The sequence below is a fragment of the Chinchilla lanigera genome, unplaced genomic scaffold (assembly GCF_000276665.1).
Source record: "Chinchilla lanigera isolate Chin_1 unplaced genomic scaffold, ChiLan1.0 scaffold00083, whole genome shotgun sequence".
Lineage (NCBI taxonomy): Eukaryota > Metazoa > Chordata > Mammalia > Rodentia > Chinchillidae > Chinchilla > Chinchilla lanigera.
The window spans coordinates 8,544,830-8,570,517 of record NW_004955484.1 but is presented as its reverse complement, the minus strand read 5'-3'; the positions used below and the strand labels follow the sequence as shown (position 1 = coordinate 8,570,517).

The 25,688-nt window shown below is 45.7% G+C and overlaps 2 protein-coding genes and 1 long non-coding RNA gene across 9 annotated transcripts in view; 2 read left to right on the top strand and 1 right to left on the bottom strand.

Moving 5' to 3' along the window:
* Nucleotides 1-6,503, top strand: part of Dus2 (dihydrouridine synthase 2) — a 45,973-nt gene extending 39,470 nt beyond the window's left edge. For 5 of the 6 annotated variants that reach the window (XM_013503874.1, XM_005403588.2, XM_013503875.1 and 2 more), the window contains 5 exons: nucleotides 1,903-2,024; nucleotides 3,243-3,392; nucleotides 4,512-4,599; nucleotides 5,627-5,700; nucleotides 5,926-6,503. In XM_013503874.1, coding sequence (XP_013359328.1) covers nucleotides 1,903-2,024; nucleotides 3,243-3,392; nucleotides 4,512-4,599; nucleotides 5,627-5,700; nucleotides 5,926-6,163 — 672 coding nt within the window. In that variant the 3' untranslated portion in view covers nucleotides 6,164-6,503. The remainder of the gene's footprint in view (nucleotides 1-1,902; nucleotides 2,025-3,242; nucleotides 3,393-4,511; nucleotides 4,600-5,626; nucleotides 5,701-5,925) is intronic. The other variant, XM_013503876.1, reaches the window with a different exon arrangement.
* A 6,009-nt stretch (nucleotides 6,504-12,512) lies between these two features.
* Nfatc3 (nuclear factor of activated T-cells, cytoplasmic, calcineurin-dependent 3) overlaps nucleotides 12,513-25,688 on the top strand; it is a 124,241-nt gene continuing 111,065 nt past the window's right edge. The window contains exon 1 of one of the 2 annotated variants that reach the window (XM_005403589.2): nucleotides 12,513-12,885. In XM_005403589.2, coding sequence (XP_005403646.1) covers nucleotides 12,783-12,885 — 103 coding nt within the window. In that variant the 5' untranslated portion in view covers nucleotides 12,513-12,782. The remainder of the gene's footprint in view (nucleotides 12,886-25,688) is intronic. The other variant, XM_005403590.2, reaches the window with a different exon arrangement.
* LOC102011319 overlaps nucleotides 12,892-25,688 on the bottom strand; it is a 26,908-nt gene continuing 14,111 nt past the window's right edge. Inside the window, exon 3 of the long non-coding RNA XR_263894.2 lies at nucleotides 12,892-13,251. This is a non-coding gene — a long non-coding RNA (uncharacterized LOC102011319). The remainder of the gene's footprint in view (nucleotides 13,252-25,688) is intronic.

The following is a 25,688-nucleotide window of genomic DNA, read 5'->3' as shown; positions in this document are numbered from 1 at the left end:
AGTAGTGCCAGAGACATTTCCCTGCAAAGGAATTTTTGTTTATTTATTTATTTATTTTTGGTCTTTTTGAGACAGGGCCTCGCTATGCAGTTCAGACTGGCCTTGAGCTCACTTTGTAGCCCAGGCTAGTCTCAAACTCACAACGATCCTCCTGCCTCAGCTTCCCGAGTGCTGGGATTACAGGTGTGCGCCACCACGCCTGGCTTATTTATTTATTTATTTATTGGGGGGAATTTTTGTTTCTGGTTTTTTGTCTTTTGTCTATTTGTTTTGTCTTTTTGAGACAGAGTTTCATTATGCCGTTCAAGCTATCCTTGAACTCACAGTAATCCTCCTGCCTCAGCCTCCCAAGTGCTAGGATTACAGGCATGTGTCACCATGCCTGGTTTCTGCAACCAAATTTTTGAGGCATTCAGCTGTCTTGTTTCTTTGATACATCCCTGAGACTCTGGCACTTTGATTGGTTGCACCTGTCAACAGGCAGAGACAGTGGGTGGTCCTCAAATTCTTCAGTAAGTTGGGCATGAGAAGGGGGTGCAGCCCTCACCCAGAGCAGACTTACTCAGTTTTCCTCAGTCCCAGGCTCACCCATGCCTGGGACTACCTATGCCTCCCTGAGCCATAGCTGTGCCCAGGCAGTTGTGACTACATAGTGCATGAATATTATCATGGCTGCCTAAGCTGGGGGTGGTACAAGACCCTGTGTTTTGTCTAGGACAGGGCTAGGCAGTCTGTCCTAGAGCCTCTCCTTCAGTCTTTATTCCTTTTGTTCTGGGTATCCTCTTGGACAGGCAGGTGACCACTGGTTCTCCATCAGTCTGGGTCAGCTTTGCCTCAGCCTAGGTCAGCTCTTCAGTTCTGGCCAACTGGCAAGTATATGCTGAGTCTGCTCACTGGGTGAAAGGTGATGTTCTCACTGCTGCTCAACCTTCATGAGCAGATCTCAAGAGGATGTGTTGTCACGGAGAAAGGGAGTGGCCTTAAGTGTTACAGGATTGCTTCTTGTCTAACCAGGTGCCTTCTGGCCCAAACAAGCTGAATCCCAGCCCTGCTGCCAGCCAGGGCTTACCCACTTATTGGCCTCTTTGTCCCGAGTGTGCCGCTGTACCTTCCCAGACACTGATGACATAGGCTCAGGTAGAGATTCTAGAACAGTTCGGGACGAGGGAGGGGATGCGATTCTGGAGGACTACACAAGCAGTCTTTACCTGCTGTTGCTCTTCTGCTCTATCCCAGCCAGGCTGGTGTCCATGTAGACCAGTTATGGCAAACCTATGGCACACATGCCGCAGTGGACTGTTTGTATCGTTGAAAGCTCGAAAAGATTCACCATCACTGCCCTAGACAGTCATCTTGCCTCCATGAGCCTCCCTTCCTAGGCTGTGGAAAGGGGTAACTGCTGCACCTTTTCCTTGTTGAGATACAGAAACAGGAAACGTGTGAACATGGGGGCTATGCCCTACCTATATAGGGGAAGTTGGAGGGAGGCTAGTTAAGGTGTAGGAAGTAAAGGTTCCTGCCCAGGTTCTAAAAACTGGAAAAATCTTACCCTTATCCTGGGACTGGACTGGCTGTGCCAGAATTTGGTGCTCCCCGTTGTTCCAGAAAATACTTAGCACTAGGTTCTCCATGGTAGGCTGTGGAGGCTGAAGCAGGAAGGGGTCCCTTCCACTTGTATGTCTCAGGCAGGTTGTCCAGGAAAGTGTGCTTTGGACTGTGGGCCTTGGCTGTGACCCTTAATCTTGGTACTGCTATGTAGGGGGATAGATGGCCAAGTGGAGGTGGCTCTTCTTAAGGGATCACATTACTTTGGCTATAAGCATACCTCTCATGCCCCCTGGGAGCCCCTTCCCTATCATTGGAGCCTAGCGGCAGATAGGCTCATGCCAGTTCTCCTCCTAGGCAGTGCAGTATGACAACCACTACACCAACACCAAGTACTGTTTGTGTCAGATGCTACGAGATCAGTTGGAGTCGCCCCAGGGAAGGTTGCTCCATGCTGCCCAGTCTTCCCAGGAAATTTGGTAAGAAATGCAATGGACTGTCCAACTGACCTTGCAGACATTTCCCAGGCTTGATTTTGATCCTTAAGCTGACCTTCTGAGGGCCCAGGGACACAGCTTCTGGACATAGGTGTGGAGAAGTGGGGTAATGGTACAACTTTGCCTCATAGAAGGGAATACCTTTAAAACTCTGGAATGTTCCATTTCTAGACTGATTTCAGCAACAGAAATTGGAACTAGGGCACTAGTAGGGTGGAAGAATGTAAAGGATAGGCTTGGCAATTCCTGAGAAGGGGCTTTTCCATTAATGAGAGTGTCACACATACCAGGGCCCTCCCAGTAGTCAGAAGAGGGAGTCCTTGGCCTGGGCCTGCACCCATTATACTGAGAGGCTGCCCCTTGGTCCTCTAGATCTGGTGTAGCTCCAACTCAGGTGGATTACACTGGAGGTCCTTCATAGCTTAACCTAGTTCTGGTTCCCACAGCTCCCTATCTATCTGTCTGCTTCTTTATCTTCACATCTGTGCTCCTACGGGTCCTCTGCTTGGAAGGGCTACTTCCTCATACTGGCTGTCTGTATCCTCCCTTCCCCAAGAAGCCTTTACCATTCTCATCCTTAGAGCTCCATCTTCTTGGGTATCCTCCAGCCTCCAAGATCCCTCCTAGAAGGGAAAAGCCCTGCCGGAATCCTCCTTCCACCTTTGGGTTATGGCATTGTGTCTGTCCCTGTCCCGTTTAGCTTAAGCAGCTGGACCTTTAGAACAGAGTGTAAGTCTGCAGCTCTGGTGGTACCTCAGTTCAGGCTGCTTGTGGTAACTGCTCGTGGCCCAGTACAAAGTGGGGAACCACTTGGTGGTCAAGCCTCTGTCTCTTCCTCACATGAGCCACATAAGGATAAGCTGAGGTGCACCCCAGGCACTTGGTCAGCTTAGTCGCACCTGGCCAGGGACACCTACCTGTTCGGCCATCCTCGCTGGTAGGGGTGACCTGTAGAACTTTTTCTCCCCAAGCCAGCCTTCTTCTGTCCATGCTCAGAAGTTCATGTTCTCTTTCCAGCTTCTAGTCCAAATTGACCTCGGATTTGGGGTGGGCGGGCAATACCTTCCACTGTCCAGACCCCCAGTGGAGTTTTGGTGTTTACGATCCAGGAGTTTCTCAGTGTTAGGGCCCTTTGTTCCTCCAGTACCCCTGATGCTGCTCTACTAAGGTACCTATCCGGCTCTGCTTCTTTCTCCATAGTGAGGCCTTTGGCCTTGGTACCTTCTACGAGGAGACCACACGGGAGTTAGATGCCCGGAGGGCTGAACTTTTGGCCAGGACTCCAGAAGAGGTGGGGGAGCCAGCTGAAGATAGCTCTGGTGTCATTAAGATGGCTGTCAAGTTTGATCGGTAGGTTTCTAGCTTGGCCTAAGCACAGGCCAGGATCTGACTGGGCCAGCAAATTTGCTGCCCATATGTGATTGGTGGTGAATTCAGGGACCACAAGTCTCCTTGGTTTAGATACTTGTTACCAATTTTCAGCATCCCCAAGAAGGTATTTTTAGGGAAGACAATAAGCCCAGGCAGCACTGTTCAGGGTGTGGTCCCAAGGGTGACTAAACTCTCCTTTGTCCTGACTCACTCCTTCTCTTAGGGTGGGGGCACTTCCCTCTTGTTCCTGAAAGTCTGTGGTTTTCCCCTGGCCTTGAGGATCTAGCTGTCTGCATTGAGCTCCCAACAGCTGCAGGAGCTCACTCTCATTTGGCTGTGTACCCCTGCCCATACCCACTGTCCCACACCAGCCCTGTGGCATCCTTTCCAGGCAGGAGTAGCTTCTGGCTGATTCTTGTCTCAGACTGTGACTCAGCTTTGAATGGTGCTCCCATCTTTGTCCTCTGCCATCTGGATCTGAGCCTTTCTTCAGTCCCCAGACCCAGACCTGGAGCCAGTCTTGACTGGCAAGGACTTGGGGGTGGGGGTGAGAGTACAGCTGTTGGCCAGTCACATGCCAGAGGGAGCTCCCAGTGGGAAGATGGAACATGTCCTTCCTACCCTGTCCATCTGTTACAGACTGTGAAGCCAGAGTCTGTTGTGTCCATGGTCGCAGCAGATCATCTTGACTCCTGGCAAACAGAATCAGAGTATGCACTGAGCTAGACTCTGATATCATTGCATGACCACCTATGTTGCTTACTTCTACCCATTCCCTCTGATCTTGAGAGCCAAACTGGACCTTTTTTCCTGGCTACTGACAATAGTTTTATAGGCTGGAGCTCAGAGTGCTTGATCCTCCCCACCTAGTATACAAGCATGCTGAAACCCATCTTCCCTTCAGGTAGAACTTAGGCCTTAACTGCTGGTAAGACAGGAAGGATTTCCCAGGAAAATAGGCACAGGAACATTAAGGCAGCAGCCTGGTGTCAGTTCCTCCAGTTCCTGTAGCTCCTATCAGGAACTGAAGGGGGCCCTTGCTAACAGAGGTAGTGGAGATGGTGAGTGGTCCCTTACTGCTTCCCCTTCTTTCTGCAGGAGAGCATACCCACCCCAGATCACCCCCAAAATGTGCTTGCTGGAGTGGTGCCGGAGAGAGAAGTTAGCACAGCCTGTGTATGAAACGGTGAGTTCTGGCTATGGCCTAACCTGCAGCCAGCCACAATGCTGGTGCCATCACCCCAGCACACCTCCAGCATATGCTTAGCAGGCTGCTTGGCCGGCATCTCACCTTGCCCTCCATTCCTCTGCCCTTGGCCTGTTGTCCATTTCCGGCAAACACATCTTTGGATCTAGCCTCAGCCATGGGGTACATAATTGGAGTCCAGACAAGAGGCCCCTGAGTTGGAAACTTTGAGATAGTCTTTCTTCATTTCCTTTCATCCTTATAGGCTCTGCCTCTTCCCAACTGGCCTTCTCGCCTCCAGCCTTGTACCTCCTGGACCGTATGTCCCTATCTGCTGCAATAACTTTTTGGTTTTTTCAGACAAGGTCTCACTGTGTAGTACAGACTGGCCTTGAACTCACTATGTAGTCCAGGTTGGCCTCAAACTCATGATCCTCCCGCCTTGGCCTCACAAGTGTTGGGATTACAGGGGTGTGCCTCCATACCTGATGCCAGCGTGACTTTTTCAAAACAAATTGAACCTCTGTCTCCATTATTCAAGCTATCAGCTCCCCTGTGGCTGTAGGATCAAGTCCCCCAGCATGGTGCACCGCCCCCATACCTCGTTACTTTAGGTCTCATCTACTCAGTCCTCTGCTCCAGCCATATCACCTGGTCTCTCTGCCAGGTGTGTACCTTCTCTGTCTCCATCCTTGTCCTCTCTCACCCCTTTGCCATCTGGTACACTCCTCCTCATTTGGGGGGGATGCCCAAATGTCAGTAGGAGAAGGCCCCATAATCTATAGCAAAAGGCCGTGATAGCCCTTTGCTTAGGCCCTTGAGAGAACTGCGGACACGCTTAATATCATTGTCAATTTGTGTGTCTGTCTTTTTTTCATGCACCAGACACTTTGCATGGGAGGAACATGTGATCAGGCAGACTTCATTTGATTTGGGTTGGAAGTACTTCCCTTTATCTACTTTTGATGAGATGCAGCAGGTTGGCCTCCAGGGCAGCCAGCCCTATTTCCTTCTCTCTCTGCACCAGGTTCAACGACCTCTAGATCGCCTGTTCTGCTCTATTGTCACTGTTGCAGAGCAAAAGTACCAGTCGACCTTATGGTGAGTTTCTTCAACAGAGGACGTGAGGTTTGGGGTGGGGAGATCTGAATCCATCATGGCCTGAGAGGGTTAAGCAGGTGGTATGCATGGGCACTGGTGTCCCCACATGATACCCTTACTCAGTTTTGTCAGAATCTCTGCCAAGGGTATGCAGAGTTGCACCTTCCAGCCTCTAGTCCTGCAACTTGCACACCTATGTTATTGTCCTGTGCTTTATCTACCCAGGGACAAGTCCAAGAAACTGGCAGAGCAAACTGCAGCAATCGTCTGTCTGCGGAGCCAGGGCCTCCCTGAGGGTCGGCTGGGTGAGGAGAGCCCCTCCTTGCACAAGCGCAAGCGGGAGACCCCTGACCAGGACCCTGGGGGCCTGAGAGTTCAGGAGCCAGAGCTTCCTGGAGAGCTATGCAAGAAGCCCTTTGTGGCCTTGGAAAGTGGTGAAGAGAACCCCCTGGAAGGCCGGTGATTACTACTGTCCCTGCCCTGGTGATTCACTCCATGGGCCTACCTTATGGTCTTGGGTAACAGAGGATAAACCAGCTGCTACTGGACAATTCACTGGCCCTGCGTGACAAGAGTCACAGGCCCAGGCCCAGGCCATTAGCCTAAAACACAGGCCAAGGAATACCCCAGGGTAGATCCCTTCTTCCCTGGTGGGTCTGAGTGTCCAGCGAGTTGGGTATTTTTTGAAAACAGGAAGCTTTTCAGGTGACACCTTGTCAACCTGACATTGGTACCGTGCAATAAAGACACCCCTTAACCTCACCCATGGCTGACTGCTTCAGCCTTGGGCATCTTCAAACATAGACTTGTATCCTGCCATAATTATTCCACTCCTACCCTCTGCACAGAGATGGAGCTTCGCAAAGCATGTCCCACCGGGCACAGTGGCACATCATGTAATCCCAGCACTCGGTAAGCTGAGGCAGGAGAATTGCTGCAAGTTTGTAGCAAGCCTGGCCACATAGTGAGTTCAAGTCCAGCCTGAACTACATAACAAGACCCTGTCTCAAAAGAAAGAAAAGAAAAAGAAAAAACCCTAAGCGTGTCTCCTACCCATTCTATGGGTTTGGTAGAGGTGGGGAATGGGCTATTACCTTTCATGCCCACTTGACTTAGGCTGAGCCAGGAATGCCCTAAAACCCATTCTACTGATGGGAAACTTGAGCTCCTGGGCATCAGTTGATTTTCTCGATGGAAATCTACAGAATTTGGGAGAAAGACTAGGGTATCTGGAGCGCTGCTAAGAGACCATCCCAGTGAGTTCAGGTGGTTTGCTTTGAAAACAGGAAAATGATCCCTGAGTTTCTTTTAAGCCTAACAGCTGGCTGGACTCAGACCTGATAAGGTACCTGTCCTGGGCAGGGGGCACTGGAAGCTGCTGATGACAGCAATTTGGCTACTGCACTGCACAGCGTATACACCCCTCCCCCAGTCCCACTTGGTGCGGAAGGAAGTGGCAGATTCTCTTTAATTTCCTCTTGGCAGTGAGAAACAAACAAACGGCTACCACCACATCTCTTGGGGCCTCTCCCGCTTACTGGGAGGGGCATTCTGACCAAAGGTCCCGCCCCACCCCCTGCTTCCTCCACTGTAAACATGCCGCCCTGTCTGTACCTTTGCCAGGCTGTTTGTGGGGAGGAGTCACCTCTGGGCCAAGGTCCTCTTCTGTACATCTCCCTGTGGTGAGCCTCACGGTTCTGTGGCAACCCAGCCCCAGGGGGCCAAGCCTCTGTGTCACACCAGCAGCCACTGGCCCCGGTCTCTGGGTCAGGTTTGGTGAATGAGGCTTTGTCTTCGTCCTGGCGCTGCCCCTCCTAGCCACCCCACATGCTCTTCTAGGTGCATGCAGATAAGGATATTATACTCCCAGCTGCCTCCCACAGCTTTACAGTTTGACCTTGGGCAACTCACTCCTAGCCCTATCTGCCCTCTAGGGCCCTTCTCTGACAATGAGATCAGCTGTCCTCTGGCTCTGTGAGGGTGGCAGAAGGTAACAGGCTGGCCCTGTGATGGAGTGGTTAGCGGAGTCACCCCATGTCAAGACTGCCCTCACTTCCTAGACTGGTGCTCCCAGAAAAGCCCGCCTCCCTCATGTGGAATACAGTCCTGGTCCAGTCTCAGCTACCAAGCTTTAAGCTTTGGGCACAATTTATTTCTGATTTTTTTTTTTTTTTTGTACTAAAAGTGGCCTCAATCAAAATGATCCTTTTACCTTTCCTCATGGCAGACTAGATTTGGGCAGGCAGAGAGGCCCCATGGGCACCCCCTCCCCCACCCCAGGCTTGCCAGGGAGAACTCCGTGGGGACTTGGCATTGGATGCTGAGATCCAGCTCCCTGGTGGGACTGGGTGTTGATCTCAGGCCTCTCCTTCCAACAGTGTGATTTTCCTGGGGAAGCCCTTCCCCCTAGCAGGGTCACGTTTATTTCTGGGCTATTGGAAAGAAGCAAAGACTGAAGTCTGCCATTAAAGACAGCAACTGGAGATACAGCTGAGTGGCACAGTGCTTCCCTAGTGTGCATGAGACCCTGGTTTGATCCCTAGCAACAGGCAACATACACAACCACATATACACACTGGAGTATAGGGGCTCTGAGGGCACTGGGGAGAGGTTCATTCACAGGGCAGGCAAGTGGAGAGGAGCTGCACGCTGACTAGGATATCTGACGAAGATCCTGGGTACATATTAGGCCCTCAAATGATGACCTCACTTTAGCATATCTAATTGCACTGCTCTCAAAGTGATCTTGTCCAAAACCTAAGACTGACTGAGAGGCCCAGTCCATCCTGAAAGCTCCACCCATCATTCTCACCAGGTCCACCCTAAACTAGGCCTCTTAGACTCCAAAACCTCCCACTGGGCTAGTAGCCACCACACGTAGTCATCTATTCCAGCCACTTGATTGAGGCCCTCCCCATAGCTCATCACATTTTGGGGATGAATGGTTTTGATATGAGCATGAGGTGGACAGGTGAGTAAGGCTAGATAGGACAGTGGGACTTCCAAACGCACAAAAAGAAGACTGAATTTGCTGGGTGTGGTGGTGCACGGCTGTAATCCCAGCACTTGGGAGGCTGAGGCAGGAGGATCATTGAAAGTTTAAGACCAGCCAGGGCTACAAAGTGAGCTCAAGGCCAGCCTGAATTGCCTAGTGAGACCCTTCATTGAAAGTTTAAGACCAGCCAGGGCTACAAAGTGAGCTCAAGGCCAGCCTGAATTGCCTAGTGAGACCCTGTCTCAAAAAGACAAAGAGACAGAATTTGTGCAAAAATGAGGGAGAATCTCTTGGGCCTCCCATATGCTGCTTCTGCTTAAAACTTCCCTGGTTCTCTAAGACTACTTGCTGGACCAGGTCCAAACCCCTTGGCCTCATGTTAGAGGACAAAGTGCTGACCTGTCTTCTCAGCAACCTGTGCTGACTTCAGCAACTAACTTTCTGAGGTTATAGTTGGCTGGTCTTATCCTCTTGGCCCAGACTGGGACCTGCAGAAGGGCAGTCCTTGTGTCCTCTATGGCCAGTGTTGGTATAGGGTGGGGAGCAGCCTCAGAAGACTAAAATAAGACCTCAAGGCAAAGGAGATGCAAGGTATGGAGGGGAAGAACTTTTCTAAACTCCCAGGTTCCTCCTGTGTTCCCTAGTATGAGACAAGGCTGCATGGCATGGTGGCACACATCTGTAATCCCAGCACTCGGAAGGCTGAGGCAGGAGGATTGTTTCAAGGCCAGCCTGGGCTACAAAGTGAGTTCAAGTCCCACCTGAACTACATAGTGAGACCCTGTCACAAAAACAAGAGGCTGGGGTCAGCTAAGCTGTACCATCCCATGGCTCTGAGGATATAGTAGGGCTTTCAGTAGTGGAGTGGGAAGGCTGGGTCTGTGGCAGCTGATAAAAGATACGACTTCTTAATTTTCAGGCCTGGCTAGTATTCATACACAACAGGGAGAGTACAGGGACCCCTGCAGTCTTTGTCCACCCTGCAGTTCTATCAGTTGCACTGGTTTCTGTTTCACAACACTCTCAGAGAGGGCTGGAAACTGTCTGATGACCTCCAGGAGCCTTGGAATGAGGCTAAGAAGCATGTATGCATTCAGTTTCTTAGAAAGTGGTAACTTGCTTCCTCATTTAGCACCCATTCTTGTCTCAGCCGTCATCATTCCATGTCAGATTATCAGTTTTCCCGACACTAGAAACCCATCCCACAACATGATCCCCTCTTAAGTACTCTCCACATGCTTGGTGCCTGGGAACACAGATGTATTCTCTGCAGTTCCTTCCCAGTGGGGTGGGGTTGGAGGTGTTAACAGGCCCAGAATCTACTACTGCCTCCCTTCTGGCTTGACTGGCTGAGTCTCTGCTTCAGGTGAAGGCATGTCTGGAAGTAAGATGGCCTGGATAAAGGTCTGTTTTCTCAAATGACAACCTAGGAGGTATGTATGAAAGAGTGGGAAGGGAGACATCCTGAAGTTGCTTTAAGTTTTATGGGGATTGGGAAGTAAACTGGTCAAGGTTTGAGGACCCTAAACTATACCAGGATTGTGTTACATGTGGTACTAACATTTGGCCAGCAACATGTCAGAGGCAGAGGGCTGCAGAGCTAGTGTGGCATTTGTGCTGCAAGTTCTCCAGTCAGGCCCTCAATGTTGAAGATCCTCTGAAGACAGGATAGTTTATTGAGGATTTTCCACTCACCATAGTCATGTGCTCCCTCTCCTTGACTACTTTCATCCTGCAAGTCCCCCACTCTAAACCTTTCCATGGGTCCCTAATCCCCTCATGCTAAAGACTAGGGCCCTCACAGTAGAGTAGAGCACTCTGCCCATTCATCCAGCCTCATCTATCTTTGCTTCTGCTCACTGCAGGTACTTTTTTTCGAGACAGGACCTTGCTACAAAATTCAGGCTAGCCTTGAACTCACTGTAGCCCAGGCTGGCCTCAAACTCCTGTTGATCCTCCTGCCTCAGCCTCCTGAGTGCTGGAATTACAGGTGTGAACGACCACGTTTAACTACTGCAGGTACTTTCTGGTCTCCATGGCTTTGGAAATCTAGTCTTTGTCTAGAACAAACCCTCCTCATCTCTTACCTGTCTCCAATTCCTACCCACCTTGTGGAGGCCCTTTAGCCAGAGTAGTTTTGAAACTTTTCAGAGCTCCTGGCAGAGCTCTAATCTCTTTGCACAGTAATTACAGATTTGCTTTCCTCCCTTTCCAGTGTCCCCTGAAAGGAAGCTAATTTATTTCTGTACCCCCAGGTTCAGCATAGGTATAGGCACAAAGCACTGGGCAGGAATGAACCTATCCAAGATGAACATCTCACATGCTCAGGACATTGCTTCTTCTCCTGACCTAGGACTTCATTAGGCTCCCCTAGTGAAGTTTCCTGGTAGCTGAGAAATGACTTGAGACCTCTGTAAGGAACTCTCCCTGCTATCCCCTTCTCCCAGGGGCTTTTGGGAGTGGTGTGGCATTTGCTGTGGGCCTTGTGGAGTGGCGTTTCTGAGGCCTCTCACTTGTATGAAAACTTGTGTGATGGCTGAGTTTGGCCAGCAACGCTCACTTAGGAATGTAATGTGCTGCGGGCTCTGTGCCAGAGGCATGGAGCTGGAGAAGGTAGTCACTGAGCATCTCTAGACTCCCTAGTCACTGAGCGTCTCTAGCTACACAAATGCCTTGGTGGAGCAGAGTAAACATGCCAGGTTCAATGTCCCCAGACCCCAAGAGGCGGTGTCTTAAGGCTGTCCTCAAGGGAAGGTAGGCACCCTGGAGAGGGGCCAAGAGTGAAAATGGGCCTTCAGGCAATATCACTTTCCCCTGGCAGTCACCAGTTTGGGTGGCTTGATCCTTCCTGTTTTCGTGTCTGTGTATTAGGATACAGACCTTTGGTGCGAATTTAACAAGGGGCTTTCTGCCAGGGTGATGGCACATGCCTGTAACCCCAGCACTCAAGAGGCTAAGGTTTGAGGATTGAAATGAGTGTGAGGCCAGCCTGAACTATAGAGCGAAACCCTGTCTCAACAAACAAACAAACCCCCCAGACCATGGGGCTTTCTGGCTCAGCTTGCTCAGCTTGCTCAGCTTGCAGCTGGGGACAGATCCTGCGACTAGGTCTCCGCAGACGCCCAGAATGCTCATTCTGTCCTCAAGGAGAGTAGCTTGGGCGGGACAGCGGGGACAGCGGGGTAGACCCCCAGGCGGGGTGGGTGTCTCGTGACCAGGAGTTCCGACTCAGGACAGGGCGCGCAACCCAAGGGCTTTCTTCGGCTCTGCCCCAAACTAACTGCTGGCTCAGTTCAGTCATCGTCCTCTGGAGACTCCCATTGAGGTTGGGGTGGGTGGACGCGGATGTGAGCGGTGTCCAGGTAACACCGCGGGGCCCCTGTGCATTCTCTAAAGACGGCCATACGGATTAACACGGCGTGGCCGCCCACCACCAAGCCCATAAACCCTGCCTTCCGGTGTCCCTTTTGCGACGGGAGATCTACTCAAAAAGAGACCTTCCCTAGTTGACCTGTGGTGGGTTCTTCAATCCAACTGGAATGAGCGGTCGGTCGGCTGTACACCCATAGGGTCTGCAGGAAGCGGGAGTGAAGACAGCCGCCTACAACTCCCGAGAGGTACTAAGGGTCTTCGCCTCTCGGTGTTCACGTGATTTTCTTCTCGCCGAGAGGGAGTCACGCGATAGGCCGGCGAGAGGGCGGGGCCCCCTGGCTTGTCCTCGGCGCCACTGGCCTATGGGCTGCCGGCCCTGATGGGCGCGCGGTAGGGGGCGGGGTCAGACGCGCTGCGCGGCGCCGGAGCGCGCTGGTGGCGGCGACTGTGGGCGGGGGGTGGGGGGGCAAGGAACCTTGGCTAAGGCGACGGTGGCTGCTTGGGCACCCGCGGCTGGCGGTAGTGGCGGCTCCTTGTGCGGCTCGGCCAACTTTTTAGTTTGAAACAGAACGGAACCCTCGGCGTCGCGGGCCTCGCCCGGAAAGTTTGCGGAGGAGCCACGACCTCCTGGCCGGCGCGGCCCGGCATGAAGCGGCGCTGAGGAGCCGCCGCCGCCGCCGCTTGAGGAAGAGCTGCAGTACCCCGGACCACGCCGATGACTACTGCAAACTGTGGCGCCCACGACGAGCTCGACTTCAAACTCGTCTTTGGCGAGGACGGGGCGCCGGCGCCGCCGCCCCCGGGCTCGCGGCCTGCAGGTGGGTGCCGGGCCGGGCGGGACGGAGGAGCGTCCGCTCCTCCCTCTGGCCAGCTCGCCCCTTTCTGGATCCCCTGGTTGTCCGGGGACTGATAACCCCGACTGTGTGTGCGTGGTGAATGAAGATGGATGTAGATCGCCGAGGCGGCGTGTGGGTTGCTGCGACGTGGAGGTGACTGCAACCGAACTAGTGGGGAACTTGACGCTGGGACGCCGGTGGTGGGTGGACTCTCGGGGTTTGGAGGCCGAGGGTCGGGGCCGCTGCCCAAGTTGTCGCTGCGATGCCAGCGCGCTGCAGAGAAAACGTCTCTGTGAAGAAGTACTTAAGCGCATTTGATTTTTCATCGGTTCTAGGTGGTTCTAAAGTCTGTAATTGAAAGATGCACATTCATGAAGTGTAGAATTCACTTAAAGATCGTGTACATGTTTTTTTAAGCCTACTTTGTTAGGAGAGTAATGCTTTCGACGTCCAGTTGTGCAAGTTTATGGCTCACAGTTAATTCGAAGTGTAACTATAACGGGACTTTTTTGAAGACTTTTCTTGCTTGAGCACAGTATTTCGGAAATATTTTTTAAAGGGGCGATGCTTTTTCCTAGTTCTTCAAAAAAGTTCAGGAAGTCTATTTTTGTTTTTACGAAAAAGCTCTCCTTAGAAGATAATTTAAAGGATCTCGTAAATTGTAAAAGCTGGGCACCATAATGCTTGCAAGGCAGACCAATCAGGAAATAGAAACAAGGCGACTGGGGACTAGAGCTCTCCTGTGACCTGGTTTGGAATACTGTAGTGCATTAAGTTTAGTTTCCCTATTACATTCACAGACGAACTCAAAAAGGAGATGGATAAGAGTGATCCCTATTTATTCTTTCAGGGTATTAGGTGAATTACTTAACGTTTTTGTAAATAGATCGTTCTCCAGATTTGCATTGAAAACCTTACATGAAGGTGAGGTGTAAGAATTTGCTGGGCAGTACAGTACATGTCTTATCAGTACTTTTTAATCAGTACTTGTTAGATGTCTTTTTCAGTGTAATATATAATTTATAATAGTTATGTGTTGGCCGTGTTTGTTTTCAACTGCACTAATACTATTTAAGCACCTATGTAGAAGATACTGTTAAGTACTTTGTAGTATTTTATTGATGCAGAAAGGACTGAAGCTTCTCAAGGAGTTGGGGAAATAGACACATACTTAAATAACTGTACTGCTAGGCAGACTGAATTGTGTAGGGTATTTTGTAATAGAGGAAGAAACAGGAAAAGTGGAATTTGTAGAGAGGGTGTCACTGTACTTAGACGATTGGGACTGGACAAAAACTTGATTGTGTATTTTAAAACATGTACTGATAACTAAAAATTGGAGGACAGAAATTTAAGAAGATAAACAGTTGATATCAGCACACTTTTGCATGGGCACAAACTTGATTTAAAGTCCACTGTATACTAAATATGTGATCAATAAAGGTGTTAACTAAGCTAGGCATGGTGTCACATACCTGTGTTCCCAGTTACTCCAGAAATTGAAGTAGAAGGATCACAAATTTGAGGTTAGTGGGGGCAATTCAGTGAGATTCTGCATCAAAATAAAAAGAGTTGGGAGTATAGGGGGATGTAGTCTAGTGGAAGAGAGACCTTGAGTTCAATCCTAGAGTGCGGTGGAGGGAGGGTCATCTAGAAGGAATTGAATTTAGGTTTGTAATTTGATTTATAATTAACATGCTCAGAGGTAAACATGAGCAATTTTATTTGTGAGGGAAAAAATCCACTTTAAAGTATTAGAGTAGGTAGTGTTTAAGTTTTTTACTAAGGTGAAATACATATGAATAAATCAACCATCATCTGTTGACATTCACAGTATTGTATGATCACCACTTTATAAAGTTCCAAAACATTCTCTTCACCCCAAAAGAAAACTCTGTATCCATTAAACACGTGTTCTCCATTACCCCTTCTTCCCTCCCAGACTTTGGCAACCAACGATCTGGTTTCTGTCTCTATGGATTTACTTATTCTGGATATTTCATGTTTTTGAAATCATGTAATATGTGACCTTTTGTCACTTCTTTAACTTAATATAGTGTTTTATGGTTTATGTACTTTTTTTTTGGTACCAGGAATCGAACTAAGGACCTCATACTTGCCAGGTAGGCGATGTGCCACTGAGCTAAATCCCCTGGCCCATGGTTTATGCACTTCATAGCATGTATCAGTAGAATAATATTCCATTGTGTACCTGTGTATACACATACCACAATGTTTATCCTTTCACCCATTGATGGATATTTGGGATGTTTGCAGTTTTTGGCTATTGTGAATAGTGCTACTATGAACACCAAGCAGCTACTTTTTCAAAGCTAAATTTCTAGAATTTATTAATTTGCAAAATTAGTTCTCATTTTAATAAGCATAAGTAAGAGTATCATATGTAATTTGAAAGAGTTAAGTGGATTAACTGAATGTTTTTAGGAAGGTATATATAGTGATGTAGGCCATGAGAATAAACTTAGTAGAATTCACATTAGTGCTGGGTTCTGTCAGTGCATTTACTTCATTGTGGGTTCTTTTCCTTTGGAATAGAAGTTCTTTGAGAGCATGGATAGTGTCTGTATCTTAATCAATGACTGGCGTGATGCCATTACATAGCAGGTACCTGGTATTTGTTGAATGAATTAATAAATACCACTTAAATTGAGTAGGACTCACTATTTTTTCATGGTTGAGGGAAGTTGGTAGGCATTATTTCAATTCTTTGGCTTTTGTTGGTTCCATGAAATAGCAGATTTTGGTAATTTTGGCTTATGTGGTTTCATATCCCAGAAGGTTTGAGAATACATACAGGATATCTACATTTCCACACTGGGAACAAAGTTTGTTTTGTTTTGGCTTGGTTTTTTTGTTTTGTTTTGTTTTTTTGAGACAGGGTCTCATTTTATAGTGCAATCTGGCCTTGAGCTCACTGTAGCCCAGACTGCCCTCAAATTTACTGCAGTCTTTCTGCCTCAGCCTCCTGAGTGCTGGGATTACAGATGTACGCCCATTGAGGGACAGAGCTTTGAAAAATGCTTGGTGGGAGGAGGAAATGGAGAGTGAAGACAAGCTAAGGCACTGAATTTAGTGATTGTTCTAAGCAAGCTTGTTTAAGTACACTTTATTTTGTTTTTGTTTTTTTTTGGTTTTTTCTCCGGTACCGGGAACCGAACTCTCGACCTTGCGCTTGCCAGGCAGGCGCTTTTTGCCGCTGAGCTAAATCCCCAGCCCCTTAAGTACACTTTAGATGGGGTGTGGTGGCGCACACCTGTTACCCCAGACTCGGGAGACTGAGGCAGGAGGATTGCCATGAATTGAGGCCAGCTTGGGCTACAAAGTGAATTTAAGGCCAGCCTGAGCAACATAACAAGACCCTGTCTCAAAGAAACAAAAATAAAAATAAAAACAATTTTTTAAAGTACACTTTATCTGTTTATTGGTACCAGGAATCAAACTCATGACCCCATGCTTTCCAGGCAGGTGCTGTGCCGCTGAGCTGCATCCTGGGCCCTAAAAAGTACACTTTAGATGATTTGTGTTACACTTGATAACACTGGATATCTTTTTTTTTTTTTTTTAACACTGGATATCTTTTTGACTTACTTTTTATTTTTATTTTTGGTACCAGGAATCGAACTCAGAACCTTGCACTTGCCAGGCAGGCGCTTGTGCCACTGAGATATATCTCTGGCTTCTGACTTTATTTTTGATTAACTTCATTTTATTTAGTTAATTAAGTTATTTTCTGCAGTACATGGAGCTACATCCCAACCCCTGCCCCCTTTTTGCATTTTGAGACAGGATCTCACTAAGTTACCAAGTTGCCCAGACTGTGCTTGAATTTGTGATCCACCTGCTTCAGCTTGCCAGGATGCTGGGGTTATAGGCATGCACCACTACCCCTGGCTCTGACTTTTGTTATTATTCTGAGATGTTTTGAGATTTTGAAGAAACTAGAGTCTCTTATTTATTTATTTATTTATTTATTAGCTCTTAGTGCTCCGATTTTTTTCCAGTTAAAATTAATCAAGCTATTTTGTTAAACTACTTCTTAGTACCTACCTACCTTCAAGTTATACCTCAGTAGGAAATAGAGAATTTAAAATAGATAAGTACTTAATGTATTCCATTATTTGCCCTTATGAAGATCAGCTTCTGGTACTCTATTTTAGTGTACTGATTGTATTATCTCTAATTTAGTTTGATATTATAATTGCAAATTCAAAGTTTCATTATTAAATATTGATTTTCTTGTCCTAAATGAAGGTCACTAGGAAGAAAGTGCGCTACACTATTGCTGTTTCCTAAAAGAGGAGAACTATCTTAATGCAATATGTATTTTTGTAAGAAATTTACTTTATTATGAGGTATATATAATTTTATCAGATAGTACTTTAATTTACAAGTTTTTCAAATATAAAGTTGAGAAACTTCCTAGACCATTGTCTGTAATTCACAGTGTTTTTACTTCATCTAGTTCTTAGAATTTTGATACATGTGTTCATTATTATCTCCTGTCTCATATATAATTTGTAAATGGGATAATTTAAAGCTTGGGCATAGTCCTGGCTCAGTGGTAATATTTCTTTAAAAACGCAAACCTTTCTTAAAGATATGCATAACTGGATAGCTATTTTTTATTTCCTTTTTCCTAAACTCTACTCTGTATGTTGCTACATTAAAATACTGAAAGAGAGGGACAGATTAGAGATCCTATAAACCTAGCTTACAGGACTGGGACTTGGTTTTAGACATTTTTATTTTATCCTCTTAACTCTAGTCTTTTTTTCAGTGTTCTTTACCTCTTCTCATATTTTACAAAGTAAGGAGGTCATTTTTTTGTTTGTTTGTTTTTGTCTTTGAGACAAGGTCTTGATGTATAGGTCAGGCTGGCCTTGAACTCACTATGTAGCCCAGGCTGGCCTCCAACTTATAGTGATCCTCCTGCCCCAGCCTCTTGAGTGCTGAGATCACAGGTGTGCACCACCACACATGGCTAGAAAGTCATTTGTTTTTAGTAGTGTTTTTTCCACTTTTTTGAATCAGGTTGTGACTGACTAGTGGGGTGTAAAAGATGGTTGATTTGCTAACCATTCTAAGTATAATGGGATATTTAAATGGGGATGAAAAAGGAAGTTGCTTGTTTGTACAGCCCATTAGGTACTGTAAAAGGGAATTTGATGCTAATCCATATTTCCATACCATAAGCCAGCATTTTATGTAGACCTGAATGCAGTGAGAATGTATATTAGATGCCTGAGTCAGTGGTGAACATTTCACTGTTTCACTTGGAAAAATAATTTAATAGTTTTTTTGACATATTTCCTGATAGGGGTTGAAGGAGGCTTCTGAGGGTATTAGCAGGATTCTTTGAGGGAGACTGGTGAATATATGTGTTTTAGCAGGTATGAGGAAAAGCCTTGGGGAAGAAAACAGCAGTGTCAGCTGTGTATGATGTGCAAACCTGTAACCCCAATGATACTCTGGGATACTGCAGCAGGAAAATGGCAAGTTTGAGCCCAGCTTGGGCAATTTAGTGACTTATGGAGACCCCATCTTCTAAGTAAAATCTTTCAAAATGAATTAAAACCAGTCTGGGGATGTAGCTCAGATGAATGCCCTAGGTTCAATCCCCACTACTGGAAAAAAAAAAAAAAAAAATTAAAGGATCAGTGTCATTGTTTTAAGATTCATCATTGTAAAAATTTTGATTTTTCTTGAATTTCTTAGGTTTTTCCAATTTTCCAATATAGAGGGATATTTTGGCATATTCTCTGAAATAGTAGAGGTTTTTCTGTAGTTTTTTGTTACAAAAACCATACGAACATGTATGACCAACCACTTAAAAACGTTTGAACACACCCCAGATATTGTGAGGGTTCAGGAAGGCCTGTGTCTTTATGGGCATTTAAGTATTAATTTAGGACAAGTTGTAGAACCAACTTCTTATTATGACTTTCTGCAGCACAATAAACTTTCTATAAAGTTGTATATATTTTTATTGCAGGCATAGTTCAAGCTGGATTGATTGGTTGGTTGGCTTGTTTGTTTTATTTGAGACAGGGTCTCACTGCGCAGTTCAAGCTGGCCTTAAACTTTGTAGCCTAGAAAATGGGAAGAAAATGTTCAAGTAAGAAGGGAAACAAGGGAAGGGGGAAGGGGGAAAAGAAAAAAAGGGACAAGAAAATAGAAGGAAAAAAATGGAAACAAAGCTTTTGTAAATAGGGAAAGAAGGATTGAAGGGAGGGGAAGGGAATGGGAAAAAAAGAAGCAAGATATATCAGGTATAGGTACAAATCCCTTTATCGTTATCTACAATGTACCAATAAAAAAAACTGTAGCCCATGCAGTCCTCCTGCCTCATCCTGTGAGTGCTGGGACTAGAGGTGTGTGCCACCACGCCTAGCCCAAGCTGTTTTTTGAGCTTTTCTCTCTTACCTATATTTTTTGGTACTGGGAATCGAACTCAGACCTTGTGCTTGCCAGGCAGGTGCTTGTGTTACTGAGCTATATCCTGGCCCTCTTATTTATATTCTCAATGAAGTATAATCAGAAGGATATTTTTGATAACACACACCTATAATCCTGGCACTCTGGGATTTAGCAGTTCAGTGAAACCCTGTCTCAAATTTTAAAAAAGGGCTGGAGTGTCAGTGCAAAGGCCCTGAGTTCAATCCCCAGTAACACCAAAAGGGAATGCACCTAACACACCCCCACACCCCCACACCTGTAATCTCAGCTAGTGGAGAGACTGAGGTAGGAGTATCACATGTTGAAGCCCAGCCAGGGCAGTTTAAAAAGGGCTGGGGGTATTGCTTATTGGTAGAGAACCCTTGGGTTCAGTCTCTAGGACAGAGACAGAGACAGAGACAGAGACAGAGACAGAGATAGACTCACTAAGAGGGACTGAGATGGGAGAGCGGGAAAGAGAGAGGAGGGAAGGAAGGGAGGGAGGGGAAGGGAGGGAGGGAGAGAGAACTGAGTATGCTGTGCCTCATTTGTTAGTGAGTGGTAGTTTGACTGCTCAGAGCAGTAGCATAAATAAGGGAGGTGTTGTCTAAAGCTGTCCTAGTGGGTCAGGGGAGTAGACACAGCAAATTGGCAGTAAGCCTGGCTTCTAAAACTAAATCCAAGTCATCAAATTTGCCCAGGCATCCCATATGAGATTCAAGTAACAGTGGCATTTAAGAGGAGTTAGGTTTTTTCAGGGAGAGTTAGAAGAGTCACAAGTAGAAGCCAGCTTTTTAAACTGCCATCATTTGAAATCAAACAGTATGGATTTGCACATACTTCTGCATTTCTGGTAATGTTCTATATTTATATCATGATTCTTGCCTGTTCCCCACCCCCTCCGCCAGTTTTTTTGGAACAGGGTTTCACTATGCAGTTCAGGCTGGTCTTGAACTCACTTTGTAGCCCAGTCTGACCTCGAACTGGCAGGGATCCTCCTGCCTCAGCCTTTCAAGTGCTGGGATCACAGGTATGCTGCATCACACCCGGCTCACTTGTTTGCCTGAATTTGACAAACTTTTGGAGAAAATAGAGCTGTGAGGTTTAAATAGTATAAGCAGTGCTTATCCATAGTTGAGATTCAATCATTTGGAAAATTCTGGTTCACATGTTGGTATTCGTGTATGAAGAGGGACTACAGGTAGATCTATGAAAGCCTGAAAATTCCACGTACACTGGAGAAGTAACTTGAAGGCTTAGTTTTCCTAAAAAACGTAGTTTCAGTATATCTTATGTTTCAGCAGCAGGTGAAAGTTTTAACATCCAAAAATATGTATTTCAATATCTTAAAAATTTCTCTTAATTTTGAGTTATGTTTTATTAGCTTTACCATTTATCTTAATTAAAAATAGGATTATTTGAGCTTTGAAATTGGGTTTTTCTTTCTTTCTTTTTTTTTGGTCTTTTTGAGACAGGGTCTTGCTATGCAGTTCAGGCTGGCCTTGAGCTCTCTTTGTAGCCCAGGCTGGCCTCGAACTCACAACAATCCTCCTGCCTCAGCCTCCCGAGTGCTGGGATTACAAGTGTGTGCCACCATGCCTGGCTAAGTTTACCCTTCTTTATGGCTGAGTAGTACTGCATTGTATAAAAAACCCCGTATCTTTTCCTTTTTTTTTTTTTTTTGGTACCGGGAATCGAACTCAGGCTTGCCAGGCAAGCACTTAGGCCACGATGTCTTCTTTATCCATTCATTGGTGGATGCACATTTGGGCTGTTTCTATGATGTAACTATTTCAAACTGTGCCACTGTAAAATGGGTGTGCATATATCACTGTGGTAAGATGCCTTTACTTTTGTGGGGAAGATACCAAGAAAGGGGATAGTTGAGGTCAAATGGAACCTCTAGTTTTAGTTTTCTGAGGAAATCTCCACACTGATTTCCACAGTGGTTGCACCATTCTACATTCCTACCAACAGTAGATAAAGGTTCCTTTTCCCCCTGTCACCCCACCAGCATTTGTTATTGGTTGATTTCTTTTTTTTTTTTTTTTTTTTTGATTGATTTCTTGACAGTAGTTATTCTTTGTTGAGTGAGATGGACTCTCAACGTTGTTTTAGTTTGCATCTCTCAAGTGACCAGTGATGTTATTTTTTCATATATTTATTTGCTGTTGCTACTTCATCTGAGTAGTGTATTCATTTCAGATGCCCATTTTTGTTTTTATTTTATTTTTTGGTTTTTGGTTTTTCTCCGGTACCAGGAACCGAACTCACGACCCTGCGCTTGCCAGGCAGGCGCTTTTGCCGCTGAGCTAAATCCCCAGCCCAGATCCCCATTTTTGGATTGGGTCTTTAATTTGGCAAGGGGGTATTTTTTTTTTTAAAGTTCTTTATATATTGTAGATAGTAGTCCTTTGAGGAACAGCTGGCAAAATTTTTCCTAGCCTGTTTTCTCTTCATTCTTTTGGTAGTTTCTCTTACTGTGCAAAAGCTTTTTAATAAGGGGAGATCCCAGCTGTTCATTCTTTGTGATAATTCCTGTGTAATTGGGATTTTGTTCATAATGTCTTTGCCTACACAAGGGTTCTACTTATTCTTATCTTACAGCAGATTTAGTGTTTCTGTTTTAATATTTAGATCTTTGATCCATTTCTCCTTTAGTTTACTACATTGTGACAGATATGGTTCCAATTTTAATCTTTGGCATGTGGAAAGCCAGTTTTCCCAGCACCATTTATTGAAGAGGCTGTCAGTCTTCCAGTAAAGGTTTGGCACCTTTGTCAAAGATAAGGTGACTGAATATGTCTGTAGTTGTTTCTGCATCTTCTGATCTGTTCCATTGATCCTTGGGTCTGTTGTGTTGTTGTTGTTGTTGTTTGTTTTTTTGGTTTTTTTTTGCCAGTACCATGCTGTTTTTTATTTTTTATTTTATTTTTATTTTTTTCCGGTACCAGGAATTGAACTCACGACCTCGCGCTTGCCAGGCAGGCGCTGTGCCGCTAAGCTAAATCCCCAGCCCCTATCATGCTTTGTAGTTTAATTTCAGGTCAGGGATTGTGATGCCCCCTGCCTTGTCTTTATTGCCCAGAATTGCTTTTGCTGTCCTAGGTCTCTTCTGGTTCCAAGTGAATTTTAGGCTTGTTTTCTGTAATTCTATGAGATATGCTGTGGGTATTTTGATTGGGATTGCATTAAATCTGTATAACAGTTTTGGAAGTATGGCCATTTTCATTATATTGGTTCTTCCTACCCAAGAATAAAGGATATCTTTCCATTTTCTGATAGCCTCTTGATCTCCTTTTTCAGAGTACTGTAGTTTTCAATGTAGAGGTCTTTTGTTTTCTTTGTTAGATTGACTCCTAGATATTTCTTTTTTTGAGGATGCTGTTGTGATACCCAAGGTCTTTTAACTAGTTAAATCAACACAAAGACCCAGGACTTCTAACTTCCAGTCCTTTGCTCTTCTCTAATAAACTACTTAATCTCTTCTTAAAAATCCTAGTGTTTTTGCACAGCCTATCATCTTGATCACTTTTGTAACTGTTCCTTTTTTGATGTTCTGTTAGATAAATACAGTATTTAATCCAGTGTTACCACGTACCTATTTTGTGCAAAGTGTTTTTAAATGCATTATTTCTACATCTCTTGATAAAACCTAAAGAGGTAGGCATTATTTTTATTTTATACATGAGGAAACAAGTACCAGAAAATTTGACCATCTAGAATGTGAAATAATTTTGTGACTTAATTCTTGAACTTTTTCTGAAGCAAGAATGCCTGATTCTTGCTTCTGAACTTTCAGGAAGAATTCAAAGGTAGAAGTAATTTGAGGGGCCAGGGATATAGCTCAGTGGTACAATGCCTACCTGGCAAGTGCAAGGTCCTGAGTTCGATTCCTGGCACCTGTTACAAGAGTGAACCACCATGCCCAGGCTTATTTTAGAACATTTGTTGGCTTTTTATCATCTGATCTTTATTTCAAAGAAAGAGTAAAATACTTTTTACTTCTAGTTTAAACATATGCAAGCTAATTATATTTGGGCTTGAGATTTGATGAGGGGGGAGGGAAAGAGACAGATGCTGGCTTCACGTGGCACTAAGACTTTGAAAGGTCTTTTTCAGAAATGTTCAGCAAATTTAACCTTTTATTTCACTGATGAAATTTGAGTTACATTCCTTTTCCTAAATTAGTCACTGATAAAGATGGAAGGAATTGTTGGCCAACCAGTACTCTCCCTTGGCCTGAGGAGGTGAATGGCTTCCCCTGAAGCAAATGGCTGCATGGGAGAGGAGTAGAAACATGAAGAAAATCTTAGGAAGAAGGGCTCACCACCAGAATCTTCTGCCTGTACTATCCACAGTCTTTGAGAAATTGAGAAACTTTAAAATGTAAATGGTGCTTGGCACAGTGGCACATTTCTGTAATCCCAGCACTCTGGGAGGCTGGTGCATAAGAATCACAAGTGTGAGTCTAGCCTGGGCAATTTACAGAGACCCTGTCTCAAAATACAAAAACAAAACAAAATGTAGCTCAGTGCAAAAGCCCTGGGTTCAATCCCCAGTGTGAGTTAGAGGGTGAATGTAAATATGACTTCTACTAAGTAATTACTTTTTCTGACACTTGCTTTATCTTGTGTATTATCAACATTCTTGAGGTGGGCTTGCAAGCTAATGGCGACACAGAGAAAGTGAGAGAGGGAAATATGATTGTTGATCATGTCCTGGTAGTTTCTTGAACAGTAGATGAGATATCTGGTAAATGGAAAATGTGGGGCACCAAATGCATCTTTGTATGGTTTGAGAGGAATTCATTTGTTAAATGGACATATACAAAAACATAAAGACAAGGTTGTGCATGGTGGTGCACACCTGTAATCCCAGCCATTTGGGGGACCAAGACAGGAAAATTATAAGCTTAAGACCAGATTGGACAATTTATGAAGTCCCTACCTCAAAATAAAAAAGAGCTGGGTATATACATCAGTATAAAGGTCCTGGATTCAGTCCCCAGTACCACACACATGTAAAACAACAAAACCAGTTTTATTAAGGCATATTTGACAATTTTTTTATTCATTCGTATTTTATTCATTCATTCATTCACCAGTACTGGGGATTGAACCTAGAGTTTTTCCCCTGAGCTATATCCCTACCCCTTTTTAAAATAAGATATAGTTTCACTAAGTCACTAATTTGCCCAGGCTGGGTTCAAACTTGTGATCCTCCTGCTTCAGCCTCTCTATGTGCTGGGATTACAGGTGTGCACCACCACACCCAGCTAACTGCACATTTTAAGTGTACCATTATAAGATTTTTGGTTTTTGGTTTTTGTAGTACAAGGCATTGAACCCAGGGAGTGTTAAGCTATATCCATATCTTTTTTATTTTTGAGACAGGGTCTTGCTAAATTATTGTTTGTCTTAAACTTCTGATTATCCTGCCTCAGCCTCTGGAGTAGCTGGAATTATAGGTATATGCCACCACACCGAGTTAATTACAAGTTCATGTGTAACCTGTATACATGTATAGATTCATGAATATAGGTTACCAAATTTAAGATATCCATTTTTTTTTTTTGTACCAGGAGTTGAACTCGGGACCTTGTGCTTGCCAGGCAGGTGCTTGTACCACTGAGCTATGTCCCCGGCCACCAAGATACCCATTACTCTCAAAAGTTTTCTTGTATCCCTTTATAATCACTCAGTCACTCCCTTCTACTCCTTCTTTCCCTCCTTAGCCACTGAAGTCACAGAAGTTAGTATAGAAAATTTATATAAATGGAATCAAAGTGTAGTGGATTGATAACTGGTGGTCAACTTATAACCCCCAGCTGAACTGAGTGAGTGGTGCTGGGTATGGGAGGCCTACCTGAGGACTGTTGCCAGCAGCATAAGAGGCAGATCTGGAGAAGAAGAAGCAGGCTGTTGGGAACTGAGAGAGGCTGTTGGGAGCTGAGAGACCGTGGGGAGCTGGCTTTCCTGAGGAACTTGGCTGTTTTCATCCTCCGAGGAGCTCGGGACCTCGCTGGTACTGAGAATGGCTTCAGTTCATTTTGGAGAGCTCTGGTCCTCACTTTGAGCATAGCTTCCTGGTTCCAGAGGGGAAGATGGTACACTGCCAGCTTCCAGGAAAAGCTTGCTGCATTGGTTTCCCTGATGGGAATTTGGCCATCCTGATCATCGGAGGAGCTCAGGACCTCACAGTTGCCGAGGATGGCCGTGGTACCTTTTGGGGGAGTTGTGGTTCTTCTGAGCATCACTTCCTGGCTCCAGTGCAGATCCCTCAGCCTGCTAGCACCGGTCCTTCATCCTGCTGGCACAGACTTTGTA